The 19783-nt window shown below is 40.7% G+C and overlaps 2 protein-coding genes across 4 annotated transcripts in view; one reads left to right on the top strand and one right to left on the bottom strand.

The window, feature by feature from the left end:
- PRORP (protein only RNase P catalytic subunit) overlaps positions 1 to 14410 on the bottom strand; it is a 36323-nt gene extending 21913 nt beyond the window's left edge. Inside the window, exons 1-4 of one of the 3 annotated variants that reach the window (XM_079310227.1) lie at positions 14198 to 14410; positions 12333 to 13728; positions 11601 to 11648; positions 10129 to 10261 (exon numbers count right to left, since the gene is read on the bottom strand). In XM_079310227.1, coding sequence (XP_079166353.1) covers positions 10129 to 10261; positions 11601 to 11648; positions 12333 to 13333 — 1182 coding nt within the window. In that variant the 5' untranslated portion in view covers positions 13334 to 13728; positions 14198 to 14410. The other 2 variants (XM_079310226.1, XM_079310225.1) reach the window with 2 other exon arrangements.
- The window catches only part of PPP2R3C (protein phosphatase 2 regulatory subunit B''gamma), a 14708-nt gene continuing 9284 nt past the window's right edge, over positions 14360 to 19783 (top strand). The window contains exons 1-5 of the mRNA XM_079310234.1: positions 14360 to 14515; positions 15137 to 15264; positions 16360 to 16464; positions 17051 to 17163; positions 17949 to 18046. Of these exons, the coding sequence (XP_079166360.1) occupies positions 14467 to 14515; positions 15137 to 15264; positions 16360 to 16464; positions 17051 to 17163; positions 17949 to 18046 (493 nt within the window). The 5' untranslated portion in view covers positions 14360 to 14466. The remainder of the gene's footprint in view (positions 14516 to 15136; positions 15265 to 16359; positions 16465 to 17050; positions 17164 to 17948; positions 18047 to 19783) is intronic.

Genomic DNA, 19783 nt, shown 5'->3' with positions numbered 1-19783 from the left:
TTAAAAACCATCTATTTAGAAAGACATAACTCCACTAGTGAGAAACATGTGGCTTTAAGGCTAAAACCATAAACTTTCTTACTAGGTCAGAAATGTAATGCACTGATTGAGCAAAACATTCAGTTTTTCCCTCATAAGGAAACCACAACTGCATTGGGTTTGAGAGTCCATAACAAAAGAACAGACTACAAAGCTATAATAAAATCTTCAGGAATTTCTCACTTGATTTTTGAGGATAGATTTAGTATTTTCTTTGCAGACACTTCTTAAGATTTCTACTTTTTGCTTCTGACTGTTTTTAATAAGAACAAGAGCTCTGCATTATCCTGATGGGCAGTGACCTAATTGCATAAATTACCTTTCTAGTAACAAGTAAGATTTATTTATCACTGACAGAGATTTCATAGTCCAGGCTATAAATTTACTTTCACAGGAACAAAAAACAATTCATATTTCATGCCTTCTGCAAAGAATTCAAGAAGTACTCTTTTAATCTTGCCTTCTTCCATGCAGTAATATGTAGTAATAGTAACACATGTCTAAGTAAAAATCACTGCCTCAGCACCCAAAACCATATACAGCATATACAATTCTTCCTTGGAGAAAGAAATGAAAGAAAAAATTAATTTTTCCAGAAAACACAATATACTGACAGGCAGTAAAAAATGATCACTTTAAATTTAATCAGGATGCTTATGACAAATTATACTAGGAAAAGGGTTACTTGTACTAAGAGTACAAACCAAGCAAGATAAGATGGCTCACAGTGATAAGAATACAGACAACACAGGGCTCAGCCTAGCACCCCAGGAATCACTCACCGTTTATGCGATCTTTCATTTCTCCATGGCTTAAATAAATGTTACTATTATTATCTAAAACAAAAATTGTTGGCACTTGTGAAGTATTTTCTCCAACCCCCTGCCCTAATCTCAATGTATTTTCCATAGATGAATAAAAATTCTCATTGCCATCTGAGGGGGACACCAAGACACAGGAGGAAGTCACTAGGAAAGGCAGCAGCAGGGATAGAAGGCAAAAACAAGTGCAAAATGAAGCATCATGAATTCCTGACTTTTGGGCTTACACCATCCATGGACCTCCCCACGGTTCAAAATCTGGCAAGTCATCACTGCAATACTGGATGGGTGTCTGAAATGTGGGAGAAGAGAAGCAAAACACATGCAGCCCAAATGAAAGTAAGATAGAAAAGCTCTGAGACAAAGATGAGTGAAAATAGAAAAGACAAAAAGAGGAAGCAGGTGAAACATGTGGTAAACACTCCAACACAGTGTTATTTTCTCAATGCTAACAAATAGCAATATTATTTGAAGTAATACAGTTACAGTCAAGACATTTTTAAGAAGCAAACTGTACAAGTAATCTTGTCTCTATGGGCTCAGTCCAATATAAAACAAGCACTTTGCAGAGAATTTTTCAAGTGTTATTTTACATTTTATTTTAAGTAACAAGTTGTAGAGCATTTCCTGAAAAGGTGGTTTTCCCTGATGGGCAGAGTAGACTGTTTTGCTCAGGGAATACTACAGCATGAGCTAGGGAAGCAGCAGAGGGGTTCAGCTGGTCTGCACTCTCCTCTGCCCATTCTGCTTGGATCCCTCTCCTCTCCCAGAAAGGCACATGGTGCAGGGCTGCCAGAAAGGTCCTGTTGAGAGGCAACAGGATAGGCTCTCCTCAGAAAGCCATCTCCTGGCTCTCTGGGATTTACTCCTGGAGCTAGGGAGATGCTGCAGCTATTTCAGTGTTATTCCTTTGTCCACTGCATATTTTCACACTATCTCCTCCTGATGTCTCCTAACATTCTCAAACAGATGCCTGACAGACAGCATGCCCTGCAGCCTCCCAGATTAGCTCAATTGTTTTGCATCTCTATAAGTAAACTGTGCAAAACAGAGAGAGAACGTTTGCTGGTGACAAGGAGATGTATTCAGACAGGGAAATGAGGAGTTAATAGCAAAGTGCAGAAGACAAATGATCAACTTTAATTCATGTCACCAAATACAGAAGACTCCAATAAAAAGACTCAGACAGACTAAAAATCCCAAGGGTCAGTTCATTTTCTCCTCACCACCCATATTTCCCCAGCAACACACAAGTGAGTGTTCTTTCCTTTTCCAGGAAAAAAATGCATTAAGAATGACAGAGAAGGTCTCCTCCCCTGAGAGTTTTTGAGCTGCTATATTTCTCATCCTCTCTGGACACAGGGAAGGAAAAGGGCAAAGCCTGGAAATAAGGAGCAGGCTACCTCATCCAGACACAATACAAACACCCAAAGACATACACTGTAGTAGTGTACTGAGTCTGGCTGAGCTGGAGTTAATGTTCCCCACAGCAGCCCTCACAGTGCTGTGTGATGCACTGGTAGCTAGAAAGGTGTGGATAACACACCAGTGCTCAGGATACTGCTGAGCAGTGCTGGCACAGCATTATGGCTGTGTCTCCAACATTCCCCCTCAGGCTGGTGGTGGGCAAAATCTTGGGAGGGGACATAACCAAGACAGCTGACTCAATCTGACCAAAGGGATATCCCATCCATATGACACCTCCTCAGAATAACATCCAAGAGAAAGAAGGGGGTGAGGAGAGGGTGTTTATTATTATGACCTTTGTTTTTTGGAGCAACTGCTATGCATACTGATGCTCTACTTCCCAGGGAGTGGCTGGACATCACCTATCAAAGGGAAGTAGAGAATACTTTATTTTTCTTCACTTCTGTATGCAGCCTTTGCTTTTGCTTTAATAAACTGTCTCTATCCTGATTCACAAGTGTTTTTCCATCTCATTTTATACCCCTACTGTCCTTATCCTGTTGAGAGGAGTGATAGAGCACCTGGTTTCCAACCAAGACCAACCCACCACAAAGAAAGAAAGTAGACAATTCAAAGAATGCTGATCTTTTAAGGATTGGGATTTGTCTGGATTTTATGCAGCTCTCACTTCAGCCACAGTAGTAAACAGATGATTCATCCACAGTTCCCAAAAGATATCTCTCCCATTAGCTAACTGTTGGAAGAAATTAAAGGCTTTCTTGCTAAGCAGTAAACGAAGTAGAGCACAGCTGCAGTAAGGGTACAACTAATCAAGAGAAGCCAGTCATGATAGCCATCAATGCAGTACAAGATTACAGAATCATAGAATATGCTGAGTTGGAAGGGACCCACAAGGATCATTGAGTCCAACTCTTAGCCCTGCACAGGACCAACCCGAAGAGACAGGTTGGTTTAGGCAAAAAAAACCAAAAAGCAAGCAAGCTATTCACAAAGGCTTACCCTTCTAAATGGAGACTGCAACAAGTGAACTACACACACCCCACAGGTGGCATATACCACAGGAGCATTTACATGGAAACATCCTGCTCAATAAGACAAGGGGCACTTCTGATGAATTCATTCAATAAGCCAATAAGTAACAAAACAATCTCTCTCTCTCCCTTCCCCCTGCTTCCCTCTAGGTAAGAGCACCAAAACAAATACAGCAAACCTTAGACTGGTTTCTAACTTGTTCTGACTGGGTTCACCTCACAAAGTTTTTAAGGAAAAGTCCATTTTCCTTATGGACTTGAAAACATGACTCAAACTGAAGGAACCAAACTAAAAATATTTTGTGTTTATTGATGTGACCCTCCTTAAGGCTCAGGTTCTGCAGAAAGATACTGCAATACAGCAGGGCTGTTACCCCACTGCAGGACTTCCCCCCACATGCACAGCACAGCGCTCACAATGGCTCCAGTGATAACCTGTTTCACACCATGAACAACAGAAAAAGGAATTTTAAAAAACCCACCTGATTTTATTCATTGTCTTACTGGGAAAACAGGGGAATGCCAACTATACAACCCTTAAAAATCATTCACTGCACCTTCTACTTTCCTTCACAAATGGATGCACACTAACTAAATCAAGTGAAAGAAAAAGCCAGCTACAATCAAACCCATGATGGAATTTATATTGATGTAAAGAATTTAAGAGTTTTAAAATAATTTATTGTTTAATCACTAGGGTGTGGGTGGCTCAAGTCCATTCATACCTTGGCAAAAGCACAAAGAGCTGCATTTTTTTTGTATTCCACACCAGCTGGATGGCTCATGCACTATTTCACCACCATCTTACACTGGTATGTATTGGTGCTGCCCCAGAAAGGATGTTTCCACCTTCTCCCTTTCCTCAGCCATTCCTTCCTGGCTTTGTTCCCTCACCTACCTGTGCACACATGTTGTTAACACACAGGGAAAGACTCAAGTGGATGAACTCAGCCCATACAACAGTTTTTAGTCTGCACCAGTCCCCCTGCCGAGCTGACAATACAGAGGACTGTCCTGGCATGAAAATGCAGCCAGGAAATGGAATAAAACTGGTAGCAGGTGAGACTACTGGGATCATCTTTTCCCTGCCTATGCTGACTAAATTATGAAACAACATTTTATGAAATGTAACTCTCAACCTCGAATATTAGGGCAAAATAAGAGAGGTTGGTTGTAAAAAAACAGAACTACAGAATTATTGTTTGAAAAACCAAGCAAGCAAAAAAAGCCTAGTTTAGCTACCTTAAATAAAGTTTTTCTTTTTAAGTATACCTTCAGACTTCAAAAGTCTGCTTTACATAGCAAGAAGTATCTGAAAAAGCAGCAGTAATAAATATGAAAATAGTACTTTTTGGTAAGCCAATACTACTTCAGTTTCTTAAGCTTCTTAAGTACATTTATAGATCCATAGAACAGAAGTATGTTTTTCTTCCCATACCAGTGTACATACAGATTACAAGCTTCAAAACCACAACAAATATGAGGGAAAGAAGTCATTATTAGTATTTAGAGATACTATGTTAAACATGGCAACAGAAATAAACATTTCAAAACAAAGAAAATATAGCTAAACAAGCTATATGTCCTTTGGTAAGAACAATGAAGTAACCCACATGAGTATTTTGAAATAATTTTAATGTCTAGAACAGTTCTAAGTGTATGACAAATTTAAGATCACATAAAAAATTAAACCTTTTGAACATTATTCTTCTCAAGTCTAAATAACAAATATGTTGGCGACTAGAAATAAAAATCACGGCACTGGTTAAATCCTTGAACCATTCAAAATGTCTACTGTCTAAATGCCAAAACCCCACAGTAATCTAACATACAAGGAGATACATGAGCATATTCACAGAGGACTTATAAATACCAGAAAGGCTATTATGTTTCTGCCAATGCACAGAGTTCAAAAATAAGAATTAAAAAAACTACACTAAAATTCATTCAAATCGCTGCAGAAAAGGCCATTTGTTACTTCCTCTAAACAATAAAGTTTTTGCTCGCCCCAGAAATGGTGGAGAGGCACTAGTCAAATTAAAAAATGCAAAACTACAATATCCAACATCTATTTTTTCCAGAAGTCACAATACTTTAAGCTTTGCACAGCAATAAAAGCAGTGCTTCCTCTCTTGTTAAATGACAACATCCTCAAGTGCAAGCAAAGAGAAAATTCTGATTAACAGAATATTATACTGCACTTAATTATAATGTAACCATCCCTATTACCAAACAGGATATATTTTAGAGAAGTGAAAACATTCCATTTTCAGCAGTTTCATAAAATACAATGTTATGGGGGTTGCTTTGTTTTCAGCAATGTTTCTTGGTATCAGAAGAAAAACATAGAAATGAACATTAAATGTGAGAAATAAAGTTCAGCTGTCCAACTGAAATCCAGCCAGTTCTTTTTTTTAAGGCGTCTTGGTGGAGCACTCTTAAATCTATTTGTTGCTATGCCTGAAGGGTTTGAATATTTCCCCTAGCGTTTCAAAGCTTGGAAATCCCCTTCAAACCCTTCTAAAAAGAACAGCTTTTCTCAGTATTGTGTATGGTATCTCTGTGTACTCTGGATCATTTGTTTGGCCTCTGTTACACACGCCTCTGAGTTTACAAATAAACCCCAAGTCAGGAACTCCTGTGGCTGTAGCCTTCAGGAACAGGAAGGTGCTTGAAGGACTCAGATGACACCAACGGGAACAGAGGCAGAGGGGGTAAATGGCACACTTGTCCTGAACTGTGGCACATACTGTGCCACATTCAGAACAGGACTGGCATACACCCAAAGCCCCTTTTAGGTAACTTAGTCCTTTGGGGCAAATCGTGGAGTTGGAAGGTCAATCAGAGCTTTATAGGGAAAAAAAAGGTATCAGTCTAAAAGGGAAGAGTTGGAACTTAATGTTCAAGGTTCCTAGGAAATAACACCACCTCATTCAGTTGCAAAAGAACATTGAGATAAATGGGACACTTCCTCTTTGTCTTCCCCTTATGTTCTAGAAGGATATGTAAAATCCCTGCTTAGCCCAGATCTGGTGTGGGAATTCACATGACCACAAACCCATCTCTTCCTGCCTTCTCGACAGCACAACACATCTCCCATGAGCTTCCTTCCCACTGCAAAACAGCCCTTTCAGGCTTATCAGAGGTATGTAGGAGCCACAAAGGGAATGAAATTACAGCAATTGTGTAAACACCCAGGAGCAGCTGCGACATGAAAGTCATCACAGAAGAAGTTGATTCTGCCTCTCAGCATACCAATTATATCCTCTCAGGCTCAATGGCATAGCTCCCAATTAAATGCAGCCAGAGTAAACAAGCATCTGACATAAAATATCACGTAGAAATTTGGTAAAAAAGGTGACAGTCTTATTATAACTGTTTCTTTTCTATGGTAGCCTGCAAGGTTACAGCTCGCTGTTTTAGACCATCATATGACATCCTAATAGACCTTGCAGAAACTATGCCTAAGGATCCGAATTGATGCCTATTTTTAATGTGTAATATTTCTTTATCACAGAAAATCAGTTTCAGATTTCATACAAGCCACCTTTTCAAAATATTTGTAAATAGTGTTCACCACCATTCTGATGTACAAACCTACGTTGCTTGATTTTCTTCCCTAAAACTAATCACAAATGAGATTTTTTTTTAATCACTACACAACAAACTATTTTTGGAGGATCCTCAACAAACCAAGTCTTTGCTCCTCATTTTCTACTCTGTTCACATTTATTCTGAAGTGATGGAAATAAAATAAAGATACTGTTGCAAATCTAAGACAAAAGACTATTCCTCAGTGAAGAAAAAAATTAGATTCCAAATGCATTTATATATTCAATTTGATGCATTGTTGGAAAAAAAATATTTAGAGCTTGAAACAACTCAAACTGTTTCCCCGCTTAATCATTTAATTGTGGGAAATACAGATGCACTAAAGAAAACTAGTTAGGAGAAAAGAAGGACTATAAAGCTAAAGTTTCCTACTTGAATTAACAGCCACTGAACAAAAAGTGACTGACTGGAAAATGAAATCCCCCCCCCACCTTCTCAGATGTATGCTTACATCCTTATTTCAGCCTCGTCACCTAGTTCCCCTCTGGAAGCCCCTGGCTGCAGAAGAAGTCACACAGTCTAACATACCTAAAATGGGCAGGATATTTCCATCACCACATTCTCCTTTCATAGCACAAAGGCAACTAAAAAGTCCCAAATTTATTTCTGGAAACATCTGATACATCATGACACTGTTTTGCCACTACCCCCACATCCATGCTCAAAATTCACTGAGGAAGCAGACTTTAAGCTGTACAAACAACAGTAAGCACACCAAGTTGATCTCCATTCAGGGACTGCCTGCTGATACAGAACTGAAATGAGATCAACTTGAAACTAACAATTAGGTGGCCCTGGAGTGAAAAATGATGGAATTTCAGCTATCACACAGACTAACAGAATCTACTGACATCAGAATTTAATACAGTGTATTGACTCTTTGTTTTATTAGACTGTATTAATTTAATCAATCACACAGGCTGTCACACAGGGGGATCATAATTTCTACTACTCTTCAGATTGTGTGTGAAGGTCCTGTTACCCAGAACTCCCTTCCCAAATCTCTCCACCTTCAACTGGTACTGCCAATCTACCCTGTCTACTTGACATATTTGAAATTCTCAAGCCATATAGCGTTCAATAAAAACACAGCCTTTTGTTTATTTTATATTATACAACACCAATGCCTATTAAATACTTACAATTATTGCTGCATTTTTAAGGAGAATTTTATTCTCCTGTACAATTCACATCTAGATCAGAACACAAGTTGTGAACTGAAAATAAAAATCTGTGTGGAAATTAGATGTCTGCACAATAGGCTGCACTTACTATAAACACCCTAAGGCTGTTTCAAGTTTCTGTAACTGATGAACATATTTAATGTCTGTGCCTGCAGAAAGCCTGAAGAATAAACTTGGTGTCCTCTTCCATATTTTCAAAGTTGTTGAAGAACTGACATGCCAGCTGCAGCAAATCCTCAATCAACACTCAAAGATAAAGCAAACCTGGCCCGAGATGTGGTGTGGGCTCCATCTAGTGGGGCTCAGCTTTGTTCCCTATTGCTACCACCAAATCTGCTCTCTCCACATAAAATGTGTCAGAAATAGAATCATAGAATCATTAAGGTTGGAAAAAAACCTCCAAAATCATCAAGTCAAACCTGTGACTGATCACACCTTGTCAACTAGGTCATAGCACTCAGTGCCCCATCCAGTTGTTTCTTGAACACCTCCAGGGACAGTGACTCTATGGGACAGCAGTCCATTACATGTTTTACCACCCTTTCAGTTAAGAAATTCTTCATTGTGTCCAACTTCAACCTTCGCTGGCACAGCCTGATGTTATGTCCTCTTGCTCTTTTGCCAGTTGCCTGAGAGGAGAGACCAACCCCCACGTGGCTGCAGCCTTCTTTCAGGTACTTGTAGAGACCAGTAAGGTTTGCCCCCAGTCTCCTTTTCTCCAGGCTGAACAACGCCAGCTCCCTCAGTTGTCCCTCCTATGACTTACTCTCCAGACCCTTGACCAGCTCCATTGTCCTTCTCTGGACCCAGAACTGGATGCAGGATTACAGAGGTGGCCTCGCCAGCGCTGAGTACAGGGGGACAATCACTGCCCTGCTCCTGCTGGCCACACTACTTCTGACACAGGCTAGGATGCCACTGGCCTTCTTGGCCACCTGGGCACACAGTGGATCATGTCCAGCTGCTGTCAGGCAGCACCCCCAGGTCCTTTTCCACTGGGCAGCTTTCCAGCCACTTTGTCCCCTGCATGTAGCACTGCCTAGGGTTATTGTGACAAAAGCCCAGGACCTGACATTTTGCTTTGCTGAACCTCATAGAGTTGGCCTTTACCCACTGATCCAGTCCATCCAGATCCATCTGCAGACCCTTTTTGCCTTCCAGCTCATCAATACTCCAACCCAGCTGGGTTTTGTCGTGAACTTGCTGAGGGTGCATTCGACCCCCTTAACACAGACCATGAGCAAAGGTGTTAAACAGGACTGGCCCAACACCGAGCCCCAGGAACCCCACTGGTGACCAGCTGCCAGCTGGATGTAGCTCCTTTCACCACCCCTCTCTGGGCCCAAACATCCAGCCAGTTTGTTACCCAGGGGACAGCACACCTGTCTAAGTCAGAGGCTACCAGTTTCCCCAGAAGAATGCTGTGGGAGGCAGTGTCAAAGGCTTTACTGAAGTCACAGAACTGCAATATACTGTAGTGTCTGAAATTGCACCCTCTCATATGTTTACCATGACCTTTGAAAAGCCAGATACTCTAATGTATACTGTAATTATAAACATGAAAGCATATCTTTAAAACTGAGGAGTAGTTGATAGGTTGGTGGGTTGTAAAAGATGACAGAAAAAAAACTATAACCAGCTCTTCTACTTTTTTGCAAGCTCAATATGTCTTACTTTGTTCTATTCACTAGATTTTATTCCATATTTAAAATGTAACATTTGGAGAATTAAAAGATTTTAATTTTTTAATGTAAAAACCCCTCATATTTTAATTATTTCAGCATCCATTAAAAGTTGGGTGAAAATATAAGAACAAATAAAATACAAAAGATGTTGAGATTTAGATGCACATACAAACACAATTGAAAAAGATACGCAGGACACTTCATGGCCTATCTAATGACCTAGCAATGGTTAAAGCAAAGAAAAAAAATTCAGGTGTTCTCAAAGTGCCTGAACATTACTTGTATATTACCCTTCTAGCCAGTGAACTTGTCAGTGTATGAGACCTACCTTTGGACTTGTCTTTCTGAAAGTGTCAGTTCCATGTATCACGTCCCTTATTATTCTCTCGCTGAGATTACTGTACTCCTCTTCAGTGAGGTTACTGTCCTCCAGCTGATGGTTGCAAACTGGGCATTGTCCACTGCAGTAATAGTGAAACAAAAAAATAAAAGGGAAAAGGCTTTTAAATAAGAAATTCCTTAAATATTACTAACTTATAAAGTGTCTGCATATGAGCACAATTCTTTAAAAGAACCCCAACACAGTACAATCACCAGTTTTACTCTTTCTGTGATGAATCCAAAACCTACTAAAATTACTAGCTCGTATATTCTTTTTAATTTTTTTAACCATTTTAATTTTATTCAAATACTTATCCAAGTAGGCCACTTCAAACTCATTTAGTTCAAAATGAAGTCTTCTTACAGTTCTAACAAAATAACTACTATGGAACCACTTGCCACCATTTTGTTCACAGATTGTTTCACGATAAAATGTGAGGTGACTGAAGTTAGTTTAGCTCTCAGTGTCTTTAACTGCTTACAAACAGTAAGATAGGAAACAGATTTTGCTCTCATTCCAGACAACTGACTTTAGAATTTTAAAACTCTTAAAGGCCAGAAAAGGTTGTTCAAAATATGATTAATTATTATAACACACATTCTTACATAATAATAATCTATTTTATAGCAAACAATTCTTTAAAGAGTGAGCTATGCTGTTCTTTCAAGGGCTCCAAAAACTGTGGGCTCTACATATGCTTTTATTTCACAGTGTGAAACACAGAGTATTTTTATAAACCACCTAAAATCCCCATAATCCATTGGAGATATTTTCATAATTAATACATTTATAAATGCCAAATTGCGACAAAAAGCATAAAAAAAGGTTTCAAACAGGATAACATTTAAAACAGCAGTTTACAGACATTAAGAAAACTGCACTGCAATAGAAACACACACCCAAATAAAAACTGTGAAAACCTAAGAACTGTTTAGTCTTCACTGGAAATGAGATAGGAACCTTTCATCTGTACAATTAACTGCAGTGTGCAAAGAGAGTGAGTTTTCAAGAAGATAACACTCTACACACCAAAGCTGCTCTGCTATAGATTGTGTTAAACAACAGTATTATAAAGCCAACAAAAAAAAAAAAAAAACAAAAAAACAAAAACAAAAAAAAAAAACCACCTTTAAATCCTGAACAGGAAACAAATAAGCCACACAGTAAAGTGGCACCTCTTATTTTTTTACTGTGTTTTTCTGTCTTGGCTCTGTTAAGCATAACTCTTCCAAATGTGCATCTTGGGTCTTGTTTAATGTACAAGAATGAGCTGGAAACCCCAGTTTGTGAAATCATGTATCACAACAACCAGAATACTTTTGTATATAAGGAAAGCAATTTTTTAATATTTTAAAGGAAGAGTTCAATATAGACTAATCAAGACAACACCTCACTCATAAATAAAATGTTACATTTACCTGTCTTTAATTTTGGTCAGGCGTCCTTTCCAGTTCCCTTCTGGTATACTAATATGTACAGAGGGAAAGATAAATAAAAACATTAGGTTCTTATTTAATAACTGAACAACATGTCAGAATAACTATATTTTGGTCAACATTTAGAGATTAAAAAAACAATCAATCATCTACCCTGCAAAGGAATTATATAAAAATCCATATTAATTTAGTAATACCTGTAAATATTATGTAAAGAACCAGCATTTAACAACATGGAAAGAACTAACACCATCAACCTCAGCAGTTTATGCTGTCCCCAAACTTTAAGAAACACACAAACAATCAGTGTGCACTGACAACTTTTAAGTTACTGCCCTACACGTACATAAGCCATTCCAATAATGGTAGTGCATTCCCACTGCCACATTTTCCATCCAAGAAGACAAACCTGTAAAATGGCTCTGTAGCTCACATAAATCAAAGTAAACAGTTAAAAAATCACAGATGGGCTCTCATCCAACCTCATCACAAATATGGAATGCATTCAGGTGAACCCCATTGTGCATGGGCACTGTACCATTTCTGACAATCACTACTCATGACAACAAAAATAAAATGCATTTCATGATAACATGTCTCCTGTGGAGATGCAAAAATCAAAATGAAATGTTGAGGGGTGTCAGAGTTGATCTGTGGGATAATCTGAATCCCTCCTCCTCATGAACTGCATCTTGCTATTTAAACTTTATTTACCTTTCAAACCATAGCTTTATACTCCGCATAAATGTTTTGTGAGGGTATATTTGGTTCTCTCTCAAATACAAGAGGATACCAAAGAGCTCTTTCTGTAACTCAGCACCTTTCATACCCCTGCTGAAGTGAAAAAACGACTGCAGGACATCCAAGGTTGGGACCACACCTTTAGCCAACATTTCATTGTACAGTTCAAAGGCAAGTTTCATTTCTTGGTGACAGCTGGCTGCTTTGATACAAGATTCATAGCACGTCCGTGAGGGAATCATAACTTTTTTTACTTCTTCCAGAAGAGTCAAGGCCATTGTCCATTGATCTGAATTGCTCAAGCCCTTGATTAGAAGGTTGTAAGCCCCACTTTCTAAAATCTTAAACCTGCTCTTCATTATGTCATACACATCACGGATTTCTGAAACCTTTCCCTGCTGGACACACAGTGTCAGGTATTTGACCAACACATTGTAAGCAATGTCACCATTACGCTTTGCCAGGTGGGTCAGCAAGGACTTGGCCACATCAATGGGGCTGTTGCACCTGATCATACTGTTCAACATCACCTCTTCAAATATTCCAGGTAATTGGAAATCTTCCCTTAGTTTGTTCCATTCCTCAGCCTGCAAAGGTTTTTCTGGAGGTTGTACATTACTAAACCTATGTCTTGACTGAACACGACTCATTGCCCACGACTTTGCAGATCCAACAGAGGAAGAAATGTGGAATTTCCCTTCAGGTATTTCTTTAGTCTCCTCATCCCATTCTTTTCTTTCTCTGCAATCAACTTCAGACCTTTTCTTGTTAGGCAAGACATCAGTTTCTTTGGGGTCCACCGGTACTGCAGTGCTGGAAGATGTCATAAAACTGAAATAGTTAATTTTTTCTCTAGTAGGGATGCTGAAAGAGGCAGCAAACAGTTGTCGGCATCTTAAAACAGGCCAGAACACGTGACATTTCCATAGCAAAGCCTGAAAACCCTGCTGGCTAGTTTGAGAAAAGAGCGCCATCACAAGACAAAATTATCTCACTATTAACTCACTGTATCTGATGAAGTTATAAAATGAAAAATACAGTTTGCATGGGGATGTTAATTAATAAAAGCCCACGGGCTGTCAAGCTGTATAAGCTTCTGTTTCCAAATGATTGTTGAGTCCTTTTTGCTTCCTATGGACACAAAAAATAAAATCTTTTTTCACAAAAATCAAACTCTTAGACTGTGAGGACAAGAATCCAAAGTGAGGGTATCTTTCTTTCTAGAGAAGATGTTTTGCATATTGATTCCTGTTTGTTGGTTACAGCAATGATGTGTACTGTCTATGTTGTATGCAGAAAGCAATGCTGATGCAGCTACACAAAAAGCACAGGGTTTTTCTTCTTGCCTTTGTCCAAGTCAGGAGATTTCCTACAAATAAAAACAACAGCACGACATCATGGTCTGCTCCGTAGTTTCCAGTGATATTTACATCTGCATGCCAGCAAACACGAAACTCAAGGTAGTACAACGATTTCAGGTGAGAAACCCCAATCCTGATCCTTCAGATAATCCCAGGACGGGGTTCCTACACTGCTTCCCTCACATTTTCCACCTGCTGACAAACTTCCCGTTAAACTTGTTTTCCCAATCCCAAATTCTTGCTAACGCCGCTGCCAAAAAGGCAGAGCAACACCGCGGGAGGTAATTACACTGAAAACCCAGGCACAGTTAAATTATACAGGTAAATACCGGGAGGCTGGCCCGCCTCACGGGGAGACCCCACGTCCCTCACTCGGTGCCCCACGGGCCCGGTCCGGCCGTACCGCAGAACCCCCAGCTTTCGATAAAGTCGCTCCCGCTCGCCCCTCTCTCCCTCACCCCTCCGTGAGGGGCCCACCTGAGGAGGCGCGCGGCGGCCGTGCGCGGGAAGCGCGTGCCCGGCGCCACAGCAGGCCGGCTACACATTGGCCCGGAAGCGCGTGGCGGGCCCGCGCCCGCGCGTGGAGCCAATCGCGTCTCGCCGGGCGGGGCCACACGTGATCCGCGCGCCCCGTTAGGAAGGACGGGGCTGTTCCGCCATGTCGGGTGCGGGCAAGAAGCTCCGAAGGGCAGGGGCGCGTCGCGCGGGGAACTACGCATGCGCGAGGAGGCGGCGGGCAGGTGCCGATGGACTGGGAGCGGAGGCTGCGGGCCCGCCTGGCTGCGCGCCGCGCGCGTGAGTGCCCCGGGATCGGGAGCGGGCGGGGGGAGCGCCCCGGGCCGCCCGCAGTCACCGGCGGGGCGGGGGCACGGCCGGCCGGGCGGGCGAAGGCCTCTCCGCTGCTGCCGTGGCAGGGGCCGGGCGGGTCCCGGAGCCCGCCCCGCGGAGAAACGAGCTGCCGGGGTTCGGGGGTCGGGGAGCGATGAGCAGCCGTGAGGGCAGCGCTGCCCCGCCCGGCCCGGCGCTCGCGGGTGAGCGCAGCGCGCAGCGCCGGCCCCGAGGGGCCCGGCCCGGCCCGGAGATTTGTAGCTGCGGCTCGCAGCACAAACAGCGCTAATGCTGGAACAGGAGCGTGCTGCTCTGCCCGGCATCCTGATGGAGCTGCTGCCACTGCATACCCTGCAGCGAATCGGGTGTGCGCTGAAAGAGATGCGTGTACTTACCCAAAATGCTTATGGGACATACACTTATGTGATTTATGTGATTGGTCTGTGCTCTGCTCCTTTCCACCTCATATCTATGTTACTAAACAGCGCAACCGGATAAGCCTCACTATTAACTGTATTTTTCAAGCCCCTCGATACATTAGAACTTTGTTTAGAGTACACCGTGAACATTCTTTTCTGTGTCAATCAGCCAAAAAGAGTGAACAAGAGCTAAAGGATGAAGAAATGGAATTGTTCACAAAATATTACATGGAGTGGAAAGGAGGGAAAAAAAGTGACAATACATCCTATGCAAACATACCACGATTTTACTACAGGGTAAGTGAAGTATCCAGATAAACTTCTAGCAAGAGACCATTCTATGTTGCACTCACTCAGAGGGACCCTGTAGCTTCAGAAGCTAAAGTTGATTGAAACCTGATTGATGTGAATTGCTTAGTCTAATTTTTTGTTTTGTATAATTATTAATTTCAGCAGTTTAAAATAATTACTAAGAATCTTATCAGAGTCAGTGAAATGTTTTGCTAATCAGGCTGCTTGGTAAAGATAAGAAGTTCTCCTTTAGAGGCACTTAACGTTTTAACTAAATTTTGACATACCAGTGTTACACATGTGTATCTTCTGGTTCCTGTTTAGACATGATGGGATGCTGCCTCATGAAATTTTGGGTCATTGGTCTTGCAGACTAAAGATAGATCTGTTGCATACATCATCCATCAGAAATGCTTTGCCCAGCAACCTAGTTGTCAGATTAATCACATTGGGATGGGAGCACATGTAGACATCTTGACATTGCTGGCACTCATCAACTTGACCACTCAGCTGCTGTCAAACCTCTCATGGTCATGTATTTCTTAGGGTCTCAGCTTTCTGCCAATTAAATTTTCAAGTGCCTATGTTTCATTTTATGGATACATGTGCAACTCTTCAAGTTCCAGTGGTGCTGCACAGTTTGACACATAAACATTGGCAGAACTTTAATACTAGGTGTTCTTTCATCTTATTTGTTGGCCAAAACAAGTCTAGTAGACATTCACACTTTGGACAGTCAGGCCTACCACAAAATAAAATGTGATGCTTCTCCTGAGTAAAACAGAACAGTAATGCCTTTTTTGTGAGCCCTCATGTCTACCAACTGTGGGAAAGTGCTTACTCAATGAGTTATCAGCTATGAGGTTCTTCTGTCTGTCCTGTTAAAGATGTCCTGCTTTAAGTAAGCATTATTGGAGTGGTTTGAGACAGTGTGCAAGGGATAACCCCTGTAGCAGAAGCAAGTTTGGTAGACTGGCTGTTTTCTGTCAAGTAAACAACTTCAATTAGAGCATGTGACTTAAGACTAGCTAAGAGTACTTGCTGGATGTGTAGTTTTTCAATGGTACTGTGCAGAAAATTAAAATGCCACAATGTTTCCAGCTGCCAGCTGAAGATGAAGTCTTACTTCAAAAATTAAGGGAAGAATCTAGAGCTGTCTTTCTGCAAAGAAAAAGTAGAGAACTGTTGGATAATGAAGAGCTGCAGGTAGGAACATAATTTTTGTATGTCTTGTAATGGCTTCTGAATGGATTTAGGTTATTTCCTGTCAGAGTTTGATGATCTTCTGTCTGCCCACAGAACCTTCTGGTAGGATGCTTTGTATTTGGCACACAGTACTTGGTAAAGCTGAAGTGCTGCCTAGCCTTGGGTTCATACTGCCAGTATGAAGCTTCCTCATTATGATGATGAATGTGAGGACTAAATTGATGGCTTCTGTTTTTCCAGCATGCTGCAATGATTTCCCTCATGGGCCCAGATGATGAAAAAAGTTCTGTTTATGTATTACTGAGAGAGACTCTTAAGATGGTTGATTTTATTGCACTGCAAAGACAAAAGGGGTGTGACTCTAGAAATGCTAGTGAGGAAGGGAGAGTGTGCATGTGTTTAGCAGCATTTAAGGAAATGGAAGTAGCAAACTCACTTTTCTGGCTGAACTGACCATGTGAACTGATTAATTGAGAGAACCTTGCATCAAGCCCACATTTTTGCTGAGTTTCTTAAAAGCTATATCTTAAGCACATTGTCGTGTCCAAAGAAATACCTTCTTAACCAGATATAAATACCTTTTAAGAATCTGTGGTTCCTACTGGACAAACATCAGACATCACCAATGATTGGGGAAGAAGCTATGATTAATTATGAGAACTTCTTGAAAGTTGGTGAAAAAGCTGGATCAAAATGCAAGTAAGGCTTTCTTTTCTTGTGTGTGCTCATTTTAACTAAACCTAAGTGCTACTGTAACTTTCAGTGGCTAAAACAGATGGGAACAGTTTAATGGTGAGAAAAAAATCATATCCATGTAGTTATTGATGAACGGGTTACTCTTAATCCTTGCAAAGGTGACTCTGCATCTCTGAGGTGACTTGTAATAAGTGGTGTCTAAAAGAATGTAGTGCATCCTTTTGAAGAAATTTTCATCAGCATGAGCATTTTTAGATGTAGTGGTCAGTAAACAGCACATTACGTAAATGAACTGTAAATCATGTCTCCAGTGATATTGCCCAACTTTCCCTAATATCTTCTGATGCATAATTTTCTACCAGATGTGCACAGCATGCAGTGAATGGTCCTTCTTTATGCTCCTGTTGGAGATGGATGTTGTGCACATAGCTTTGTGATTAAGCTTTGGCCAAAGCAAAGTATTTGTCAGTACTGGCAGTTTCTTTTATGTGCATGTTGCTGTAGAAGATTGAAAGCTGCCAAACATATTGTACTAAAGAAAAATAGAATAAAAACTCTCAAAAGTTCTACATCACTGAAGACTCTCATGAATAGAAAAGGCAGCTGCTTTTTATTAAGTTTACTGTTGTTACTTGGTAGGATTCCACCTGATGAGTGTAATGTAGCATATTAACACATTCTGTGTTAAAACATTATTTTACAGGATCTGTAAATTTCAAACGCTGTAACTGGATCTGTCAGTGCAGTGTAATCAGATGGATAGAAAATGCTTTGTGTTTGTTTTACAGGCAGTTCTTTACAGCGAAGATCTTTGCTAAATTACTCCATAATGATCCTTATGGGAGAATATCTATCATGCAGTTTTTCAATTATGTCATGCGAAAAGGTTAGTGGATGCTGCTTCTGTGTTAGAAGCTATTTCATTTTAAGGTTTTTTTCAGCTTTTTTATTTACTTGATGTTCCCTTCAACAGCAGTGAGATCTGCTGAGATTGATAACTGCAAATGCTGTTTTTCTTGAGTCTTGGGATTTTTTTCTTGTTACTAGATGGTAGGAGTCCATCATACCTCTGAAATCCCCCTCTCCCTGGCCACAGAAACGCTCGATCTGCTTGTTACATACATTGTCATTCTGATTTCCTTCATTCAGTGCAAAACAGTACAGTTCATGGCAAGTGTGTTCTTAACCACTGTGATTGGGCAGATAGCCTTGTTTGCTGTTTGTCCTTCTACAGAATGGTGTTGTCTGTGTTTTTTTAACTGTTTGTCAAATATGTCAGTATGTTGCTGTGTTCGTCACCATGTTTTCTGCTATTTTTTATTATAAATAGCCACTGGAAAATACCTTTTTTTAAGAATATGTATTAGATGTTGTTTAAAAACACTAGGCTGGCTATCAGAAAGGAAGATTGTCTCATTATCTTTTGTCCTGGCTACTGTCTTCTTAGATCTGCTAAAGCCTTTGGGAGAGGTGAACAGCACCTTTCTCTGAGCAGGTCAGCCTGCTTGACTTAAAATTTTGTGGTGCAAAGGATGAGAAAAGTGTTGAGCAGAAAGCATGGTATGCAGGTGTGCACAGTATGCAAGAAATGAGTAATAGACCCATTTCCAACAACAAACCCAAAAGCTGCAGGATAAGAGACTTGTGGCAAAGTCTGTTAGAATTGTATGCATTTCAAAAAGACTCACCCAGATGGACACAGCAGAGGTTCTTCCAGAGCTTTTTTTCCAAAAGTTTTGAGTCTTGTTTATTTAGGATGATGCCTTTCTATTAAGCAAAAAAAAAAAAAAAAAAAAAAATAGAAAGCCGCCACCACCAAATTACTTTGTGTTTGATGCTTTTACCTTTAAACAATGAAACAGCCTCACTGTGTAACATCTGCCATCTGAGTGACACTTAGCCAACCATGATGAGAAACACTTGCCTTGAAGAGTGAATGCTATGAAGGACAGCTCATATTGCATAGGAGCAACTTTTGAACTGCTTCTTCAGAAAATGGGAGTTAAATTTAATGTTGAGTATGTGCATAATAGTTTTTATTAATCTAATTTATACTCCATCACAGTTACAGTGCTTTAACAATGGCCTCAAGCACATTGTCCTTTAGTTTGTCCAATTGACATGCAGTCTCATTGTGTGATTTTAATTCTTGTCTTGTAACTCAGAGGTGAGGGCCTGACCTTTGGCTGTAGCTGCAGTGTCTGGTGCTATACAAGGGGTTGTAGCAGTCTGTCTGTATATGACATTGTGCAGCTGTGTAATGCAGTGAAATTGCACTGCTGCACGTTTCTAAGTGAGAGAGAACAAATCCATGTGATTCCATATAACCAACTGTGTGTGCTTGCAGCCTGGAAAGCCTGGGCTGCAGCAAAAGAAGTGTGGCCAGCAGGTTGAGGGAGATGATTCTCCCCCTCTGCTCTGAATATCTTGGGATGCCCTGGAAGTGTTCAAGGGCAAGTTGAATGGGGCCTTGAGCAGTCTATTCTAGTGGATGGCATCCCTGCTGTGGTGGGGGGTGGTTGGAACTAGGTGATCTTTAAAGTTGCTTCTAATCCTAGCATTTCTATGATTCATCGTATAAAATGTGGTATCCGCTCAGCCATTTTTATTATTCTAGTTATTA

The sequence above is a fragment of the Erithacus rubecula genome, assembly GCF_903797595.1.
Source record: "Erithacus rubecula genome assembly, chromosome: 6".
Lineage (NCBI taxonomy): Eukaryota > Metazoa > Chordata > Aves > Passeriformes > Muscicapidae > Erithacus > Erithacus rubecula.
The sequence above is the reverse complement of the archived record's forward strand: the minus strand, read 5'-3'. Positions and strand labels throughout refer to the sequence as shown.